The sequence below is a fragment of the Cucumis melo genome, chromosome 9 (genome assembly GCF_025177605.1).
Source record: "Cucumis melo cultivar AY chromosome 9, USDA_Cmelo_AY_1.0, whole genome shotgun sequence".
Lineage (NCBI taxonomy): Eukaryota > Viridiplantae > Streptophyta > Magnoliopsida > Cucurbitales > Cucurbitaceae > Cucumis > Cucumis melo.
The window spans coordinates 1,961,788-1,983,385 of record NC_066865.1 but is presented as its reverse complement, the minus strand read 5'-3'; the positions used below and the strand labels follow the sequence as shown (position 1 = coordinate 1,983,385).

The 21,598-nt window shown below is 31.2% G+C and overlaps 4 protein-coding genes across 4 annotated transcripts; all 4 read right to left on the bottom strand.

Annotated features, from left to right (window-relative positions):
* Positions 1–7,762: 7,762 nt before the first annotated feature.
* Positions 7,763–10,765, bottom strand: LOC103498513 (uncharacterized). The gene is made up of 7 exons (XM_008461132.3): positions 10,412–10,765; positions 10,132–10,226; positions 9,863–9,977; positions 9,657–9,775; positions 8,801–8,993; positions 8,554–8,697; positions 7,763–8,263 (listed from the first exon to the last, which is right to left on the bottom strand). The coding sequence occupies exons 1-7, from the start codon at positions 10,652–10,654 to the stop codon at positions 7,973–7,975; spliced, it is 1,200 nt and encodes a 399-aa protein (XP_008459354.1). The 5' UTR covers positions 10,655–10,765; the 3' UTR covers positions 7,763–7,972.
* Positions 10,766–12,128: 1,363 nt separating this feature from the next.
* On the bottom strand, positions 12,129–12,799 carry LOC127143763 (prefoldin subunit 2). The gene has a single exon (XM_008461135.3). The coding sequence runs from the start codon at positions 12,797–12,799 to the stop codon at positions 12,353–12,355; it is 447 nt and encodes a 148-aa protein (XP_008459357.1). The 3' UTR covers positions 12,129–12,352.
* LOC103498515 (uncharacterized) lies at positions 12,129–14,271 on the bottom strand. The gene is made up of 2 exons (XM_008461136.3): positions 13,236–14,271; positions 12,129–12,805 (listed from the first exon to the last, which is right to left on the bottom strand). The coding sequence occupies exon 1, from the start codon at positions 14,269–14,271 to the stop codon at positions 13,273–13,275; it is 999 nt and encodes a 332-aa protein (XP_008459358.2). The 3' UTR covers positions 12,129–12,805; positions 13,236–13,272.
* A 1,982-nt stretch (positions 14,272–16,253) lies between these two features.
* LOC103498516 (chorismate mutase 1, chloroplastic) lies at positions 16,254–19,203 on the bottom strand. The gene is made up of 6 exons (XM_008461137.3): positions 18,744–19,203; positions 17,694–17,916; positions 17,521–17,607; positions 17,059–17,202; positions 16,870–16,962; positions 16,254–16,761 (listed from the first exon to the last, which is right to left on the bottom strand). Exons 1-6 carry the CDS (start codon positions 18,908–18,910, stop codon positions 16,525–16,527), a joined length of 951 nt encoding a protein of 316 aa, XP_008459359.1. The 5' UTR covers positions 18,911–19,203; the 3' UTR covers positions 16,254–16,524.
* Between the last annotated feature and the right edge of the window lie 2,395 nt (positions 19,204–21,598).

Here is a 21,598-nt window from a genome sequence, read left to right as displayed (position 1 = left end):
AATGTAATTAAACTCAAACTAAAGTGAAATCTTTATAAAAATTTAGATTTCTCATTTTCATTATTATATTTTAAAAAAATATTCATAAATATACTAAAAATTTATTTTCTATCGATTATAGACTAAGATAGACTCAAATGGATATTTATTACTTATAGATGTCCATCTGAATCTATCTATGCAGTCAAATTTTGCTATAATTTTTTAAAAACATTTTCAACAATTTTATCATTTAAAACAATTTACTTTGTTTTATTAAAAAAAAAAAGGTTTTTTACTTAAATTAGTAAAAAAAGAAAAAAAAAAAGATGGGTTTGTTGGGCCTTAAATTCATTGCTCCTCTTTTTACTTGGAAACTTTATTATTCATTACCATCTAATGTCTTATCTAATTTAAATTTTGCATAGTCAACCTTCTTTTTTCTTTTTTTCTTTTTTTTTTTTTTTGTTATCAACACATTATTTTAATTAAATGTCAACTATTTGCCTCTTAACATATTATAACATGACAACATGAATAATGTTTGAGTATTTAATATTTAACTATAACCAATTAAGTTAAACTAATCTATTTTTTTTTTATATAAAAAATAATAATAATAATAAATTAAACTAGTGAAATAAATAAATATGAAAAATATATCAATCACAAATTTATCTTTATATTGCAAATATCAAAACCAATTTGTTTGATCCCTAAAACGAAGAGCACATAATCATATTTTATTTCTTTCTTTTCACAGCCATTTTATTTTCTATTTCTCCTTTTTTGTTAATTAAATTTCTATTCATTAATAGTGAATTTAGTTTTCATCTGCCAATTCATTTGTTTCGAGTTTTATTGGTATTTTTTTCTTAATTTTTTTATTAAGTTTCTAAGTTTTCCATTTTTACAACAAGATGTCGAGAAGAGAGTTAAAAAAGCCTAAGTCACGTAAAAAAGTCTCGCATTCACCGAACGCACATAAGTGATTGCTCACTAATACTCTCATAATTAGAGAGAGCTTAAGTTTCATTGAGAGAGAGTCTCGGACCTAATAGGAACCTAAGTGATAAAACAAGAAATCTAGGCATTTGTGTAATATTGTATTTGTCATTACTCGTTTATTTACATATATAAATATAATGCTATAATATCACTTGACATTATATTGGTGAAATTATTTTTTTCGGGCACACTACCTCAAACGTAAATTGCATTGCACCAAACGAAATTACCATACATTGTATTTTGTTCTCTTAAGAGTTTTCTTCTTGTCTATTCTTTAATGATTTTTCTTGTAATAACAGTAACATTAGGTGTAACAAATTTGCTGTATGTTTGATAATCTTTATTTCGAATGTTAAAATAAGAGATAATGTAGACACAATAATCAACATTCATACTATATTACCAAAAATCTATTATTAGTAGAATATAATGTTACTAAAATTACATATAATTAATAATAACAATGAAGAGAACATAGATATATAATAATATGTAAATAATTTCTCAACCAAAAGATATAATTAATTAATTAATTAATTAAAATATTTGGTGGTTTAAAAGTTAAGTTGACTTTTGTGGGCAAATAAGCTGTTCTTGAAGACTTAAAGGGTATGGAAGAAGATGTACAACTTGACCTCAACCACACTCTCCTAACCTCTTTTCTTCATCTTATTCTTCCATCATCACTTTTTCCTTTTCATCTTTAATGCTCTCTTTCTCTCTCTCCCTACATTTCTTTAGATATTTTATTTTTGTTGGTGGACTTGTAAACTGTCAATTTAGTTTTTATAAGCATACGTTGTTATTTACCTTTTGTCTCGTATGTTAGATATATTGGTGCATTTCTTCATTCATTAACTTAGGCGAGTCTGACTTATCTTTTGGTGCTTGAAATGTAAAGGAGCGTAGGATGGTATTGGATGTGTGCTTCGGGTTCATGAGGGTGCACTCAATACAATGGACGAGGGCTTTGTTTGAATTTCGTTTTTTGTCTGCTATTTGTTGAGGTTTGGGCGACTTTAGATAGTTTAGAGGTTGTGGCCTCGATTTTGCGATTTTTCATCAATGATGGAGAACCTAATAATGTGATAGTACTTCCCTTGTTGATCGGAGAGGAAAATGTGGTAGCTTTAGTGGAATATGTGGTAGTGGAAGACACACTACAAGAAATCTGACTTTTAGCAATGAAATATTTTTTTTCATTGAATACGTTTTTTGTTGCAAAAAATGTTCTGTGACGAAAAATCTATCATATGCAGCAGTCACTATAGCCTAGTCAGTGAAAAGTTGAGACGTTTGATAAGAATCTTAAAACGTCACATGTTGGTTACGACCAAATATAAGAAGTTGCAATATGCGATGTTTCTTGGGGATGTCGCTAAATTGTTTCTTGACAAAAGTTAGAGTTTAATTATCCGGTGACTGTTTTTAGAATGCTAAAAGTTAAAGATTATCCTCAAGAATATCACAATGTCACTATGTACTTAGTACATTGATAGATGTACACTATTATTTATAAAATCTAAAATTTGGTTATATTTTGTAAATATTTCAATTAATTTTGCTATATTTAAAAACAACTTTTTAAAGACTTACAATATAGCAAAATCGATAAGCAACAGACTCCTAAGTTCTATAGCGAAATTTTATTATAAGAACAATTACAAAATCTATAAGAACGATAGAAGTCTATAATTACGGTTAATTATAATAATAGTTGTAAATAGTTTTTGCATTCCATAAATTTGGAATTAGGACACGTAGGATAATTTGAATTGGGGAGTGGAACTACGTGTCGTGTACGTTGGCAAAGCAAAATTCAAAATTAAAATTCTTTTAAAATAGAAATGAAAAGAAAAAAAGAAAAAGAAAAATTTTGAAAGGGAGAGAATGTGTGGGCCCCATTTAACAAAGTAATAGAAAAGCACTTTCCCATTCCCATTCCCAAATGGATGGTTTGTTTTTGTTACTTTGAAAATCAAACCTCATTTTTTTACTCTTTCTTTCTTTTCTTTTCCCCTAGGAATCAATTTCATCCTATTTCATAAAAAAAAAATACAAAAAAAAGAAGAAAATCATACAACGTTATAGGAATACGATAAATATGGTCATCTCTAAAGTTATAAAATGTAATAGTACGTCATGACGTAAGCAGAATGTTAGATTTTCGTACGTTTATGAAAAGCGGATTACTAATCATAACCGAGTTTGAGAATGAGTCATTCATAAAATAAATTTATGAAGAGTTTTATTAGCAATTTCCAAGTTTAAGGTTTGATTCTCTATCTCATGAACTATAAAAGAAAAATATTGTTTTGGTCTTCAAATTTGAGTATAATATCAATTTGGTCCCTGAATTACAAAATGCTACACATTAAGTTTCAAAATGTTACAGTTTTACTATTTAGATTTGAGTTCTATTTTAATCGCGTTCTTGAGTTTTAAGATTTACACTTTTAGTCCTTAAGTTTGTAGTTTGGTTTCAACGAGTCCATAAGTTTCAAAATGTTACAGTTTTACCGTTAAAATTTGAGTTCTATTTCAATTTGATCCTTGACTTTCAATATTTATTACACTTTTAGTTTGGTTTTAACTTAAGTCCATAAATTTCAAAATAATATAATTTTACCATTGAAATTTGAGTTGTGTTTCAATTTGGTCTCTAGGTTTTAAGATTTGTACTTGTATCCATGATTATCACTAATACCAATAAATTTTCATCTTTAATATCAATGTCAATTAATTCATTTTAAAGAATTATAAAGTGAAAAACTACATTTTATTCTAATTTTAATAGTCCAAAGTATAAATTTTAAAACCTAAAATATCAAATTGATATAAAAGTCGAACATTATTGATAAAAATTGATTCTGAAAACCATAGACTAAATCGAAATCAAACTAAAATTTTTAAGAATTAAAAGTGGAATATTTTTGCAATCAGTTGAAAATTAAACCTAAAATGACAAAAAAAAAAAATTCAAAATGGAATATTTTGTCAAACATATGTTTACTCAACACATGAATGTTAATTAAAACATAAAAGAGAATTCATATGGCCAACAACACAAACAAGCTTTTGATTTTTAATACTTTGTTATAAGTTTTTCACCATTATTGTTTCCATTACAATATTAATTAATGATTAGCATGCATATATATATATATATATATATATATATATATATATATATATATATATATAGAACAAATTGGGCAACATGTATCTCATAGTTATTTCTAGGACAATTTTTATTTTGAAGAATTTATAGGACTTTCTTATATATATATATATATATATATATATATGTAGAGAGGATATGATTGCCCCACCCATTGAATCCCTAAAAGGACATAATATGTAACATCATCAAGTAAAGAGTCATTGATATAGATGTTGTTTTAGAATAGTTTTACAATTAATTAATTTAATTAAGCAATCCAACTGCATTAGATGATTTATATTTTCAATTGAAGAATTTTTTTTTTAAAAAAAAAACAATAAAAATTTAGTCAATTATATATATATATATATATAGATCCAAAATCTAAGTCAAACCCACAACTTGTCTACTTGATTTGAGTCTATAATCTATCTATTTTATTTTAAATGAGTTAGAGTTTTTACTTCATCATATTATTGGTTTAAATCTAACTAAAATTAAACATATATTCCTCCTCCTTTAATTATCCAAAAACAAAAATAACAAACAAATTAAAAGCCAAATTGGATGCTTTAAAGACGAAGTTCATGCTTTTTAAATCTTAAAGTACGACAATTTACGTCTAACATAAATTAAAACGAGGAGGGTTTTTTTAGAAGGTTAATTTGGATAAACGAGTAAAATGGGCATTTTTGTACGAGATAATAAGTTAAGGATCAAAAGGATGTCTAGAATCAAGGTAGGTTTAGGGAAGAAAGATTTCATAACCATGTTTGACCCCATAGTATAAGTTGAGGTCGAGTCGAAAGAAATCTCAAAGTAGTTCAGTTACTCTGGTCGGCCTCAGTCCAAGTTGAGCTCAAGCCCAAAGAAATCCAACAAAATTCTAACTCAATAAGTAACAACAAAATTCTGTTTTTTAATCTACCACAAAACGACACATATCTAAATACATAAAATACAACTCTGTTTTTATTGAATCCTTTGTTTTCAAGTTTTTCTTTCCAGATTCTCTACCAAACATACTCTAAAAGTTTTAATTCTCTTTTTACTCTATAGTTCTCTTACTTACTTAGCATTAAAAAAAAAAATTCACGTTCTTTCTTTTCTAAATTACAAAATACTATTGTTGGCATGTAAAAATTTTCCACGACAAAACTTGATATCAACAAAATAAAAATAAAAGATTCAAATCATACCTTTTTTATATATTGAATTATTACTAATAAGTCTCTATAGTCTCAAAAATCAATAAAAATGAATAATTGAACAAAGACTTAACCCATTTTCCCTCATTGCAATATAAATAACATTTTTAGATCTCTCCATTTTTTTTTTCTTTCTTAAGAACTCAACTCTCTATTATATTATTTTTATATCTCTTTTCAATCTAAAGGAAAAACAAGAGATTTTCTTTTAAAAAGAAAAATCCAATCAATAGTTGGTTTGGTTTTTGGTTGTGAGTTATAGTTCGTGGGCTCAACTATGAACCAAGAAGTTGGAAGTTTTTGATAGTCAATCAAATGAGATTGAGGAAACAGATCTCATCCAATTTTTTTAACATTTAAAAACTAAATAAATAAACTCCAACTGTGTTGTTGTGTTTATTTAATCCTAAATTTTTAGGTTCTAATAAGCAATGGTTGCCTAATAATTATCTCATATTTATGACATCATCTATCATTCATTCTCTTTGACAAAAAGTGTTTTTGAAAACTAAAAAAAGTGTTTTTCCTTTTTCTAAATTTGACTAAATGTAAATCGTGTCGTATGAGAAGATAAGCTTAGTTTTCAAAATGGAAAACAGTAAATGAAATGATTATCCAACGACCCTTTAGATATTCAAGAGAATAAGATTTAGAAGGAGTTCTAAAAAATTCGATTTTAATGCTCGTACTTGTTCAATGTTAGCCATTGTACTTACAATTACAATTGTTCGATTGGAGTTTAAGTATTCTTAAACTTAATCCTCAATACTAGTTTATTGTTGATTCTTTTTTGTTATCTATAACATTTTTACTATAAATTTTTATTTTTGACAATTATAATGAGTAACAATTTTAAGGATAATAATTAAGTGTATAACAACATTCTTAAAAAATTACAGAAAAAATAGCTTAGTCTATCAACGATAAACTTCTATTGATGATAGACTCTTATAATCTATTAGTGATAGGTTAATATTTGCAATGTGGTATATTATAGATAGACTTCGATAGACTTTTGTTATATTTGATTTTTTTTTTGTAAATGTTATGTATATTTAACACTTTTAATTTAATATCTGTAGTTGCAACTGTTCTTTTTTTCTTTTTTTACATAAAAATTATCATAATTATTTATTTATTTTCGATAAAAATTAATTTTGAAGGACCAAATTTAAGATTTACGACCATGTAGGGACTAAAATTGAACAATTGAAAGCATATGACCTAAACTTAGAGAGACCAAAATGACCTAAACTTGTTTCTTTTCCCCTTTCTTAAAATTTCATTTCCACTCTCAAAACTAAAAAGTCGAGTTTCTTTATTCTATTATCGTGTGAAAAAATTGAACATCTAAATCTTGAGTTATGCTAACTTTGGTAATTAACGATAGACGTTAAATTAAACTTATCATTAATGTGTTTATTTTAATGAAATTACATAAACAATTATACCCATTTTTAATGATATTACATTTGATAGAAAAATAGTATATCAATAATATATCCATAACATAAAAGAAAATTTTGCATATTTACCAATTATTCTATACAACAAATTTACAAATATGGCAATGCCACCTGTTATGATTTCCCTAATAAATGTCCAACAAAACCAAAATACATCTAATTAATCTACTTTTAGTTTTTACTAAATGTACAATTACTTTTAAAATTATTACTTCCATTATTGGCATTCCATGAATTTAACACAAACTCTTTTTTGTTTACAATTTAAGACTACCTCCTTGGGATTAAAAATGAATAATAAAGATTAAAGACTTGATTTATCATTGACCAAAAAGTTAAGAAGGTCTAAAAGTTGATAAAAGATTGTGACAGAATGATTGCAGAATCTTTTTTTTTTTCCTGAATAATGTAGTCATGCATGACCGATTCACGTAGAAATTCAAGAACGATTGTCCTAGTTGAACTGAAGATAACAAAATTCATTAGTGAGAGTTGAATGTAGTCACGACTTTAAGCAAAATATCAAACACGAGGGTTGCACTCGTTGCAGGACTTCTTTGCAATTTTGTTCACCGTATCAAAATTGTATAAAATAAAAATGATCAAGCCATTACGAATTCAATTTTGATCAAAGTTACAGCAGTTTTAACTCATTGAGCTATAATCTTGTTGCCAAGCAACTACAATACCAAACAAAAGGGATACCATCATTGGAAAGATAAACTTCTCATTTTGAATTGATTGCTTGATACAACCATATAGATTAAACTAAAATTGTCAAGGTGAGATTAACTCAAATACAATACGAGGTATGTGATTCTAATCCCCGGTAATATCCAACAAGCATACAACTATAATAAGAAAATGGAGGAAATGGGATTGTAAGTAAAGCTATCGTCTTTGATATCATGTAAGGGTACAACTAGAGCCAAGAGTTAAGAGATGATGGTATTATTAATCTTTCTATGGGTATTCTTCAATACATAACAAATTGTTCATGCATCACAATTTTGATAACAAAAATCTGGCTTCTACCTCATATAATCTAAGTTTATATATAAGCAAACATGAACTGCTATACATCTGGGATAATTTTAGGATTGTTTCTTTCTAATGGAGGTGCAATAGATAGATGGAAGGATCACTCACAGTTTGATTTCAGAAAAATAGGTTGATGAGACAGCCAAACCTTCCATGTCGTAAGTTCGGACCAGCCTCTGTCTTTTGCCTGGGGCTTCAAGCCAGCAGAACTCGAGGTGGAATGACTTACTATCTGCTACACTTTTGGCTACATCACACGGACATCCCATATACATTCCACCAGGCAACAATGTAATCTGATACCCGCCGTCAAACGTTACCAAGTTGTCCAATTTAGTACCAGTCCAATGCACGTTTGTGGTGACATCTCCATTCATTGATGTTGTTGTGATATCCTGACAGTGGAAGAACAGGTTGCAATTTTAAAATGGAATCATAGATTTCAAGACCCGGTGGAAGGTCTTAAATCATCAACCGACTAAAAAACTTAAGCTGATGGGTGAGTGTAAACTTAATTATATCATCTAAGCTCCTGAACTGACATGTTCTAAACTTCTAATACTATCTTAAATCATTGATTGACCCAAAAACTTAAGTAACCGTAAATTTAATCATATCATCCAACCAATGGAGCACTTTGGTTAATGCTCAAAAGATGGGAGAGTTCAATTTCAGTGAATCATACCTGGATAATCTGACCATTGTCGTCCATTTGAAGGGATGAAAAAGAATCAGCCTCAGCAATCGTAGCCCCATAAACACCACTTCTTTTTGTTCTAGAATGACCTTTCCAGTCACCAAGAAAAGGGAGAAGCCGGTTTTCCTCATCCTGCGACCATATAATTGTTAGTTCAACACAAAAAAAGACGGAATGTTGAAACAAAGAGTGAAATTAAGTCCATCACTTTACTCAAACCAATGCTACAACTTACAGACACGCAATTTGAATTGAGAGGACGACGAAAAAGTTTCCCATCAGCCCTTTCCTCGAGAAAAATAAGCAGCATTTCTATAATTCCTTGTGGGTCCATTATATGAAAAGCTCTTGCCCTCAGATCTCTGTCTGGAATATATAGGCAATTCTCGCATACAATTGAAGGTCGGCGAGAAGGAAGCTTGAGGTTTCTGCATGTTTAAGAGGGTGGTAAAGAAACTACAAATAAGGATTTTGTATAAGTTTGAACAGTTGAAAAAAAAAAAAAAAAAACAACTACTATGCATTGAACAAGAAAAAGAAACTACAAAGAAGGATTTTGTATAAGTTTCAAAAGTTGAAAAAAAAAAGAACTACTATATATTGAGCAAGAAAAAAATGACCGAACAGAAGTACAAAGTAAAGAAGTGTGCTCTAGAGAAATATCAACATCAGTTCATTGGCGACACAATTGAAACCAATAAAAGATTTAAGTAAAATGCAATCATTCGGGATGATTATGAACGCTCAAGGAAAAGGACTTCATATAAAATGTAATCACTCAGGATTATTAAGAACGTTCATAAATAATTTCTGTTGGTTGAGCCAGGACAGGAAGGAGAGACAAGCATGGGTAATTAGCACCTGACGATGACGACATATTGATGGCAATGGGAATCCAACTCCATTAGCCAATATTGAGTTATATAAACTTAGAGCAGTACAATTTTTTTTATACACCTTTATTTAGTTCATTTCTGGAACTCCAATGAGCATGATATGTTCGAGAGCAGATAGGATCACGAATACACAGAAAGTATCACATCTAATCCATTTAAACATGAATGCAGATTGGAACATGAATGAACTCTTACTTGGGAAATTCTTCACCAGTATCATCCTCACCCAGCACCCCTTCCCTCAGCACAGTATCCAACATTCCAGCAGTCTGGTACCTTAGAGAAAATGCTTTCTCGTTGGGGAAAAAGCCAATCTGCAAGCTAATTGTTGGGGATATTCAAGACAAAATGTATTTTTTGTGTATAAGCATACATATATTGGAATTGGGAGGAAAACTCACCTGCTGATATTTGTCCACAGTGAACATGTTGGTTTCTTTAATTTTATACTCTGCCCACTCCGGCTCGTCGTCGTTACAAGGAAGCGAAACACTTGATTTCTGTTTTATATATAGTCTATAAAGTATGATAGAATCAAGAAAACAACAAAATTAGCCGGTGGATTTGTTATGGTAAGTCGGTGACATTGTAAATAAGAGTTGCATTAAGGGATCATATGGTGAAATTGAAAAAAGATGAAAACCCATAAATTAGAATGATATGCATTTACGTTTGAATGAGACTGATAAGTTCGTCTTCTCCATAAGAGCTCGCAGCTAGCTTCGTACTTATTTCATGCAGCAAATTCCCTCGAACGTCAAATTGCTAGACAAGTAAATCAAACTCAATCTTAAGTAAAGAATCAAAACCCCAGATCCCCATTTCACTAAAAGCCTATAAATCAACAAAACAACCACTAAATTTCAAGTAAAAATTGATTAATCGCATCCACAACGGCAACTGCAGAATAAATTAAGCACAAAGGAGAGAAAGAGAAAATTAAGACTGACAAAGAAAGAACCGTTCCACTTTCCGGAGTTGAGCTCGAAGAAGCGATGAAGATTATCGATGCTCATTGAGTCGTCGTTAGGTTCCCGAGCATCTCCAACGGCGGTCGATGACTTTGAGGTGGTGGCTTGAATTTTGCAGCTCCGAAGTGAAAGGGTAGAAGTTGAATGGGGAAGAAAGGGGTGGATAGGTCGGAGCGTAGTGATTGTAGAAGGAAGCGAAATTGAATGGCAAATGGACGCCATTAAAGCTGAAGCAGAAGCAGAAGCAGAGATTTCTTCTCTGTTTCAGACAAAAGCTTGAAGAAACGATACTATTGGACTTAATACCTTATCCCCTAATTTCGAAATTGCTCCAATTTAATTTAATTTTCAATCAAAAGTTCTATTTATTTTATAAAAGAAATTCATTTTTAATGCATTTTAATTTCTAGTGGAAGTGCAATTTCTTTTCTTAATTCTAAGAATTTGGTAATGGAAGATAATTTTGTCTAATTTTTGTATATTACTTGAAGTGCTCTTCCTAACTATTAATTATTAATTACTTTTGAAATTTTGTTTGGTTTAAAGAATGGAAAAAATTTGACATATTTGTTCCTTATATCTTATCTCAATTCAATTATGTTTGTATTGACATTTATATGATAAATTTAAGTCTTGTATGTAGGGGTGAACATGATAGATCGAAAAATTGAGTCGACCTATCGATTGAACTAGAGGCGGTCAGTTGGAGATAAGAGAGATTGAGTCGGTGTTGATTTGAGTAAAATCAAAGACTTGAACTAACCTATATCAACCAACCAACAATCAATTTGTACTTTTTCATGGTCAGATCGGTTACAACATTTACTAAACCAACCATAGTCGATTTGATTTCTAATTGAAGTTCGCCTCTACCCACAAAGCTAAAAGTCTTCCTGCATACTTATTTGAGATACTAGTGTGTATATTTGAAGTTAAATTTCCATGTGTTTCTAAGATATTTCGAAGATACATATATTGAAGTTGAATTTAGGCAGATTTAATTTGATCTCTAGTACTTGATTATCATCTTATTATCTTATTCTCTTTGCTTAATGTTGATTTAAAAAAGCAAAACACAAGCATGAAATTAAAATCTTGGTACATTGTTTGTATATTCAAATTTCATTTGTTTTTTTAAGTGTGACTAAATCTTCTTTCTAGACTCTCTGTATCGTAATCTTTACTAGAACACAGTAGAAGGTATCTTCAAGCATGAATAATTCCCACCACAAAGTAATCCACCGAAACCAAACGTAAATTGAGAACTAAAACAACCACAAATCGCTTTTGCTATTGCTTTTGCTTTTGCTTTTCGAGACAGAGAACACATACAACACCACAAAACTTTGAAAAAGAAAAGTTAATTATTTTAATTTAGCTATCAAAACCTTCACAAGAAAAGATAACTTACAACGCACTCTCTCAACTTCATTCATCTCAAGGTAGATGGAGCTTTGCCAATTTGGTAAATAGATGTATATATTATATATATAATACAGTTAAATAGTAGTTGAAGATAATATAATTTATTTATGATACATAAATGTGCAATAATCATACCAATTGATGAACTCAATTAGTCTAATTTCCATTTTTGTCGACATTTCTATTGGAAGAGACAACTTTGTAATTAGTGTTAAGAAGGAAGAGTAATCCATTGCAGCATAATCAAAACTAGTGAAAATTGAAGAGAGTATTCTAAAACTAGAGGGAAAAACTTCCATATCAAATCAAAACAATGAGAAGTCAATTCTTTCCCCTCAAAATCATCTATATATACCATACAAGTCCAGGAATCTTCCTATTGAGAACTGGAAGTTTGTCAAAACAAAAATTCACACAAACATGCTTATAACAGTGAACCATCAGGATGAAACTACAAGAATATGATGATAAAAGTTCATGATGGGGTTGAGAGTTTTAGCTTTCACCTGCAGGGCCTACTAAGACTCCTTGGGCTGCACCTTCTTTCCGCCCACTGTCTTCCTCCTTAGCCTCACCATCATGCTTTCTAATCCTGATCTTGTATTTGGCCTCCAAGTCAGATATCTCCTTCTTCTTCTTCTCCAATGCCTCATGGAGTCTTGAAATAACCTCCTCGAGTCCCTCTTTGTTGCGTTGGACAGCCGGCAGGACCTCTTTGATAGTTCTTTCAACCAGCACTCCACCGATCATTCTGTAGCATCTTCTTGATGGGTCAAGTGGCTCAATTGCGGAAATAACAAGAGAATGTTCACTGACTTCCATTTCGAGTTCTGTGATTTTTGAGTATATCTGATTCAATTCTGACCTTAAAGCACCGTACATGTTTGCAACCATTTGCTCATTCACTGGTTCCTTGCGTTCACTCTCACTTGAGCTTGCCATTTTGATCTGTCAAGTGGTAGAAACTAAGTTAAACAATTTATAAAACTAGAATAAGAATTACTTTTTACTTTCATCCCCATGAAATATCCAATAATTCTCTCAACCCTACAAATTCTACCGAGAGTTGCTCATGGAGAATAAGCAATGGCTTTCTAATGGAGTATGGGATCACAGACGGTGAGGTGGGTAGATGAGAGAGTTTTTTGGTTCTACATGAGTACAATTTCACACTTAATTTTAGACTGGAATGAAAACTCTACAAGAGTACTTTTATTTCAGATCGAAACTGTGCACTTTATATATTATACATACTGAAACATCTTGACAAAAGAAACACAAAATCATTAATATTACAAGTATAAATAAGCTCATGGTATAGACGAGGGATCCACAATAATATTACTCATCCATAAGTATATCAAGGAAGCTGTCTTACATCAAAAGGGCGACCTCATGATCTTCGTCCGTCTATGCTAAAGGTGGACTTCCAACTTTCTGGGTCTCTTTTGCTGCTTAATTTTTACCTTAACATTAATCCCATTATCAATAACAGACTGAAGCACAACTTGAAGCTTCCCTTCTATCCTCTCACCTTTTCTTGGTGTGTATATCAGATTGTGGATATCATCAGCCAATGCTCTCTGGGCCAAAACAGCCCCTACAGCAGCACAGGCAGAGGAATCCTTCCTCGAAGTCAGGTCAAATTTCATGTCTTTAGAAATTGAATGTGCCACAGCAACAACCTTACTAGTCACTCGGTGAATGATGCAGGCTCGAACTGAGGCCTTTGATATGTATATATCAAGACAAAATGGCTCATGGTAAAGACCGGTAAGTTGATTAAATGTGGGTGTCCTAAGCTTCTTCTCAACATCATCATTCTCCCTTTCAACTATTACATATTTGTTCTTCAGATGTTCAGGAAGCTTTACTTGGCCACTTGGCAAACACTTATCGAGTTTATCATTTACTTTGCTTCTACTTTTCTCCCTATTTTCCTTTTCCTTTATAGACTTTTTCTTCCTATGAAAATCAAGGCTATATTCATCAAACTCTTTGGATCCTCGGTCAAGTTTGTAGAAGAGATTTCCACGTATTCTCATGTTGTCGATATCATCAAAATCCGAATCACAGTAATCAACTGGGTCATGAGCCTCATCCTCTAAGGAGTATCTATTTTCAAGGCCAGACCAGCCCTTTTCTCTCCCTTCCCATGCTCTTGCTAAACCACATGAAACTGCCCAAGTATCGTCATCTACAAGTTCAATATCATAAGCAACTGAACGAGGTTTATCATCAGGGAACAATGGAGTTAACTGAGGCCTGGATGAACCATTTGCAATACTATTTGAATGAGCTACTCTTTCATTCTCGCTTCCAATGCTTCCCCCAGGAAATGCTTTTGAGCAAAAGCTGCAGGCCCTCAAAACATTTTGAGGGCTAGTAAAAGCAAACCCTCTCCTCAAGAACATGATGCCACTTTACAACTTTGAACAAGAACAACCACAGATCCCAACCACCTACTCACATGAACATTATATGCCTAAAGAAACAAAAACAAAACAACCTATAGTGAATGAATTAACTCATTGAACCAAAGCATCAAACAAATGGCCTGCATTATTGATACTGTAAACTAGCACAATTAACTTCGTGTTTTTGAATTTGATGTATGAGGGAAACTCATAAATGTCTAGGTTCCTCTAGTAGCATCTAAAATTGCAATCTGGGTGGATTGTTTTAATCAAAGTTTGACCTCAACTTTCTCCTCCCATTTCATCGATAGTGGTCAGAGACTCGGAACTCAAAACCCAGAGCCAAAAGTCAACCAAGCATAAGAAATAGCCACATCCAATGCCCAGTAAGGATATCCCTCAAATAAACATTGCAATCCACACATACTTCCTTCCTCCCTGTTTACAATGGAGGATATATCAGGCAGTCGACCTCGAGAATAGATGGGATGAAGATCATGAAGTTAAATTTTGAGTAAGACAGCCTCCTTGATAACTCACATATAGGTACCCTTCAGAGTTTAATTTAAAAAGAGGCAGAACCAAACAGCTAAAACATAGTCTTAAATCACCGCTTCCTCATCCCCCAACTACTAGAAGTTAACCAACAACTCCTCAAAACAATAACATAATTTCATTGAATCAAGACAAAAGCAACATTAAGCACGGAAAGGTAAGTGAAGCAGTTTAGAAAAGAAACACAGTTTCAAGCTACGAACCATGGATTAAGTAACTGAGTTCTAGATCAATATATTGGCATAAAGTCTTAAACGATCGCTACAAGAAACACCTGAGATTCTGATTTCAGAGAAAGAACATAACGAAAATCTATGGAGCACAGACACAGATATGGATGCACAGACACAGATACGTCATTTTGTTATATATATATATATATATATATAAATTGCCCTTGGACTGAGAGGATGAAGATGCATATAACTTAAGTACCTACCTAATAATGAGAGTGGACAAAGAGCGAGGGAAAAGAGAGGTTTGAAATTTCCCGGCGGTGGCGAGGGGGAGATTGGCAAGAAGAGTGAGGCTCGGCGGCGAACGGCGTAGGTCTGGAAAATGGAGTTGCTCAGTCGAATTAGCGTTGAAGACTAAGCGATGAAAAAGAGAAGATCGTAGGCTGTGGAAATCTGATTTTAGGGTTTGATTGTTTTTCCTTTCTTCTTTTTAGTTAAACTACAAGTTTTTTTCTTCTTTAATAAAATAGATGTCTCTCACTTATTATATATATATATACATATTTCTTTTTTAAAAAAATTATTTATATTTATATCTTAAAATAACCGAAAGGATCAATTGTGAGGTTTGAAATTAGGTCTATAAGGAGTGAGATAAGATTTTTACCATCGAACTAACTACGAGTTTTAGGATTTTTCATATATTACATAAACAAAATAGGTTAAAGTTGAAGGGAGTCGAGCCTACACTAAATTAATGGTTAATATCATATTCAAACTGGTCCTCATTTTCCTCCTTTGTTACTGGTTTTTCTTCCTATCATCTATATCTTACTAAATATAAACAGTGGTTTATTGTAGTTCATCACATATAAATGACGAATTATGATCCAAAATTTTATCATTTAAACTATTTTTTCTTTAAGTTAAAATATTTTAGTTTTCAAATTATTTTATTAAAAATATGGAGAAGATAATTTGGTTTAGGTTAATGAAACTATATTTGCAATTGGTAAAAATTTCTCAATCAAAAGCATAATTTAACCAACTCATAATAAATATCTTTAAATTCTTAAAACACTTCTAAATTTATTTAATTTTCCCCAAAAAAATGAATTGAGTATATGTCTAATTTCTTGTAGATCAATGGCCATAGTCCCATACACTTAGAAAATGCTTTAATTTGCCCACACAAAGTCAATTCCAAATGACAACAAAAACTTTTGGCATTCTGGGGTAGAACAAAAAGAAACAAACATTCAACCTTTAATAACCTCTTATTAAACTAATAATGATATGAATATTTCATATTACAAACCTTTTTTTTAGTATAACAGAAAATATGGAAGATTTGAATCATAAACCTCGTGGGAGACTATAACCTTAATTACTTTAACCGCAAAAAGAACTCTTAACTATTATGTTAACTTCTATCATTGTTCAATAACAATCGCACTACTTTTTGTTGCTCTAATTCTATTTACCATTTTAAGCATTTGTTATGAAAAGCTTAAGCAAATCAATCCAATCTTCTCAACAAATATTGAACTTGAACTTCCTTTGTCAATGGCATGATCCATTCACCATAAAGTTCAGCAACCAAACTGGGCAGTATTTTGTAAACTGGGGCAGCATGTTTTTCCTCGATGTTCACAGGAACTTCTTGCCCAAATGTTTTGGCTTTAGTTTCGACTCTCCGTTTTATCGCCTCCTCGACGCTTGGGAACGTCAGCATATCCATCAATTGCTCTTTGTCCTTCAAAACCAAGCACCAGAATCACATGAGATATTTAGTTGCAAAAGAAGGCAACTAATTAATAACATCAGAGTCGGGCAATGTAATATAGTAAAGAAGAAAATTTACTTGCTTCCTAATTGCAGCCTCATACGCCTTGGGTGAGTCTCGAAACTTAGCTTCGGCTACATATTTTCCATAATGGATTCTCCTCGATAGAGCCTGCAATGATCAAAATAAACGAATACAGAAACTCAGTCATATAAAGTTTTTGCAGCAGTAAGTGTCTACATAGTTGAGATAGTTTTAGATGCAAACCTGCAAGCAAATGGTGTCACAAACAGCAGTTGAACCATAATTGCTGTCATCTCCTTCCTTCACTAATCTTGGTATCAGATCCCTGAAGTACATGCTCCATACTTTGCTATTTATATTAATGGAATCCGCCGCACGATGTAGTACCTATTCTCAATTAGAATCATGAATCAAAAAACGTTATTTGTCACATCATTTAACAGAAAGATCAGTTCTTTATATAGTATTCTAATTCCAATGATGAAATTCTATTTTGGGGAAGTTGTTTCAAGTTAAGTCGCATTATAAACATCAAGTTCAGAACTTTCTATACGTTCTTAAGATCAACAAATAAGACATGTTTGGCATGGCTTTTTAGGTACTTAAAAGCATTCGTTTGTAATGAATCGATACTTGTTTTGTACTCTAAGCATTTTAGAAATCATTCAAAACTAGCTCTTAGTGTCGATGGAGGTTAATTCACACCTGTGGATACTGAAGTGGAGGCAACAATGGAGCTGGTAAGTCGTTGGGGAAGAAAGGATGCTCATCAGGACTCTTGTATCTTCCAACCTATAATACAAAAATAGGTTCCATCAAACACATATAACATCAACACACACTTTTTCTTGTTCCTCCTTTTAGAGTTCTCCAAGTACCTGAGCATGCAGCTTTTCAGTTTCCATGACCATGTACTCCACCAAAGAGCCACTGAAGCCATCCATGGAGAAAGCACTGGGGTCATATGTATCTCCATTATAACAGTATTGAGCTCTCCCTAAAAGACTAAAGATAATGCTGTCCTCTTGAGAGATTAATGAGTGTCTTATTGCCTCTAAGGTCAAGTTCTCACTGACATCCACCCTAGCTTTAGGGGAAGGTCTACAATGCAGAAACAAATCTTTAAAATTATAGGTTGTTCCATCAGAAACAGAGTCAGACAGAAAAATGCTTTGAATTGTAACAACAAACACCATATCAGATACGAAATAGGCAAACAAATAAACAGAAAAAATAAAAAGAATAGAGAAATCATTGATGTAATTCACTAACAATTATTAGATACATGCAAATACATAGAGAGAGAAAATATCATATTATGGATTTAAAGGTGCTAATAGAGTTAGAGAGTTGAACTCCATGACTCTAGGGCTAAAATTGGTTTTAATAATATCAGAATAATTCACGAACAGCAAGACCCTGTGTTTAGTCATTCCAAGTGTCAGTAACATATTCGAGTCATTCCAACAATATTTTTATATGTCATAAAAAAACAGCAATTGAGAAAAGAATAACACAAATCTAAACTGAAAAACAGTTCTACTCCTAAATAAACTGTTACAAAACTCAAAAAGCAAATATTTTTAAAATATGTTTGTGAGTGATTTTGAAATTGTAAAAACCAATTTGTCTGGTTGAAATCCACTCTCAAACATGGAGAAACATGGATTTGATCCATAAAACCAATTAAAAGAAGTTTTCAAAGAGATTTTTTAATCAGGGAGTAACCGATAGTTCCCAAATCAAACAAAATCCAACACCAAAACCATCACCCAACTCAAAAGCTGAAAGTTGAGAACAAGTTAATTGTTTCCAACAGCAATGTGAGAGCAGCATAGAACAAATTACACATGGAAGCAATGTCATAAGTATACAGAACCTATCAGAGACCATAACTCAAAAAAAGAAACCAAATAAAAGAAAGATACCCAACAGAGGCAACAGAGGCTTGAACAGAGCGAAGATTGAGAACCCCACGAAGCGAAGGGGAAGAGAGAGGCAAGAATCGATGATTAGAGGGAAAAAGGGAATTGGGTTTGGAGAGAAGAGGGGAAGGAGTTACAGAAGGGGAAGTAAAAAGCAAAGTGGCCTCCATTTTAGACGAAAAAGGAAGGGAGAAATTGGAGAGATGAAACTGAAAGAAGAAGATGGGGGAAGGGGAAATTTAAGTTAAGAGCCGGCAGGTGAAGGAAGGAAGTGAGTCGTCGTCGTCGACTTTTGGTCTCACCTAACCCGCTTTTGGTCATGGAAGCTACCTACCACCACCACCAATAAGTTTACCTGCTGATGCTGCTAGCCTTCTTCGACTTTGTATCCGACGTATTCAGCTTTCCAACCTTAAAAAATTGTTTTTTTGTTTCAATTTTATATTTTGATGTTTTCTTTTGTTTTCTTTTATTTGTTTGTTTCTTTTTTTTGCCCCTTTCCTTTCTCTAACTTTGTCTCTCTATTCCTTTTTCTTTTTTCGAAAATATTCTATACAACAGCTTCAAAAGACACAGATTTGAATCCAGAACTTCATATTCTCAACTCAAGAGATCAATTGAGATTCGTTTGATTGTCCTAGTGGATTATGATCTAAAAATTGAGTCAAAAAATTGAAATTTGGTCTAATTTATTAAATAGAGTTTCAAAAGAAGATTATTTTAAGAACATTTAAATATAACAAAATAAACTAAAATATTTACAACATATAGTAAAACTTTGGATTATAACAATGATAGAAATTAATAAACTTTTATCACTGTCTATCAATGTCAGTGATAGAAACATGTCTATCTATGTCTATTATTGATAGAATCCGAAATTTTGTTATATTTTGTACATAGTTTTCAAATTTTCTATTTTTTAAAAAATTTCTCATTATTTTATATCATTAAAAATATAACCTAGGTTTCTTGGTCACACTCGATTTTTCCTCTCTCATGCAGATCAATCTCTTCCCGCTTTGTCACTTGAAAACTCGAATATCTAAAAAAATAGTACCTATGAAGAAGGAGACATAAACCCATCGAGTAAACAAGGGAGAGGAGGAAGTAAGGAAAAAAGATAAAATAAGATGCGAGAAGATCGAAAAGGAAGGAAGAAGAAAAGAAATCGAAGAATTTGAAAGATGAAGGAAAAAAGAAAATGACATTGATTTGAAAATTTTGGTTGTTGATGATGTAAGCTTCCTGAGTGTTAGGGCTAATTTACTAATCTCTCAATTAATCTTACGGAACGAACTAATCCAGTATTAAAAAAACAAGTAGGATATTAAATCCTAAGTTAGGTGATCTCTATGGATGAAGCCTTACAATTTCTTGCTTCTTAGTTATTTATCAAGTTCATGCTTCATATTTACTACTAATTCAATCGATTAGGATTAAAATAACAAAATTCTTTAAGTTTCAAAAAGTTGGTCAAACACAGTCTTTTGGCTTTGTGTTTGAATCTTTTATAAAACACAATTTTACTTTTTTTTTTCCAAGAGTAAATAATTAAGAGAATGATAGGATAGAAAAGAAAAATATTTAAATAAAGTTTCTTTTTTTATATGATAGAAAAGGAAAAAAGTTGTGAAGTAATTGAGTCTTCGATCTCTTTGTTTTTTGTTTTTTATAAATTAACTTGGTCAAGTTTTGAGAACTCGTCCTATTGGAAGTAGCAGTATTTTAGTAAATTGTTTTAGAATAGCATTATTTTCGTAATAAGTTTTAAAAACAACCATATTTTAATAAATTATTCTTTAAAAACTCCGGAATCTTCTTTTTGGTATTTTGGTTTTATGTTACTTTTAATATAAAGATTGAAGCTTTACATTGGGTACAACTTTTGAAGTGTTCGTGATTAATTGGGACTTTTTCAAATTTATTCTCTCTTTGGTTCCTTTATCATAAATTCATAATTACTTTGGTAAGTAGCAAATCTATGAATGTTTCTCACAAAATATCATTTACCTAATGTAAACCTAATTAATAAAAATCATACAAAGAAAAAGAAAAATATCCTTTACTACTATCACACCTACATGACTATTTATTTTATGAACTTTATAACATTTTTAAATGTTGATTAGGTGAAAAAGGAGAGAGTATGATCTTTGATATGATAATCATATCAAAGACATAGTACAATTGATATGAATACACCTACTCTCAACTTTAATATTGCATATAGTAAAATAATCAAAGGCTTTCTACCCAAATGGCCTAATTTGATAGGCTCATTTAATAAATACGACCGAAATGACTATTTGACCCCTTCATTTATATTTGTTTTGTTTTAGAAAAATAGCTATGTGGAAAGAGAATACGAAAATTATTTCCTTGTTAAGTTAATTTCAAATTTGGCTTTTGTCGTGTTATTATTCGTTTAAGTTGAAATAAATTTAATGTGAGATAATGCATATTTATTTTTTAATTATAGGAGATTTGATTTACATTTAACATCGGATAATACACGTTTATTTTTTTAATATGCTAAAAAAAATAAAACTATACATCTCATGTGTTATTTAGTATATAAGATTAAATTTTTCATATATTAGAACACTGAGAAATATATACCGTAGCTTATTTCTTGAAAACACAAATATATGGAATACATTACTTTGTATATAATATGTAGTGTTGTGTATAAGATAATATATTTTATTGTCATTTTGTGCATTTAAGAAATATAACGTTGTATTTTTTTAAAGAATAAATATATTGTAAATTGTAATATATGAATGTAATTATTGAATCGAACTCGAGGTGTAAACTGGAATCGTGAAGATTACTGAATGCCACCCTCTACATAG

Excerpts from the sequence above, each read along its gene's own strand:
- LOC103498513 (XM_008461132.3), bottom strand. The coding sequence starts at position 10,654 with ATGGCGTCCATTTGCCATTCAATTTCGCTTCCTTCTACAATCACTACG. Across the intron at positions 9,978-10,131 it reads CTTATCAGTCTCATTCAAAC|ACTATATATAAAACAGAAAT; the intron begins GTAAATGCATAT and ends CATACTTTATAG. Across the intron at positions 8,264-8,553 it reads ACAATGGTCAGATTATCCAG|GATATCACAACAACATCAAT; the intron begins GTATGATTCACT and ends TTCCACTGTCAG.
- LOC103498516 (XM_008461137.3), bottom strand. The coding sequence starts at position 18,910 with ATGGAGGCCACTTTGCTTTTTACTTCCCCTTCTGTAACTCCTTCCCCT. Across the intron at positions 17,608-17,693 it reads CTGAAAAGCTGCATGCTCAG|GTTGGAAGATACAAGAGTCC; the intron begins GTACTTGGAGAA and ends TTTGTATTATAG. Across the intron at positions 16,762-16,869 it reads AGGCTGCAATTAGGAAGCAA|GACAAAGAGCAATTGATGGA; the intron begins GTAAATTTTCTT and ends TTGGTTTTGAAG.
- LOC127143763 (XM_008461135.3), bottom strand. The coding sequence starts at position 12,799 with ATGGCAAGCTCAAGTGAGAGTGAACGCAAGGAACCAGTGAATGAGCAA.
- LOC103498515 (XM_008461136.3), bottom strand. The coding sequence starts at position 14,271 with ATGTTCTTGAGGAGAGGGTTTGCTTTTACTAGCCCTCAAAATGTTTTG.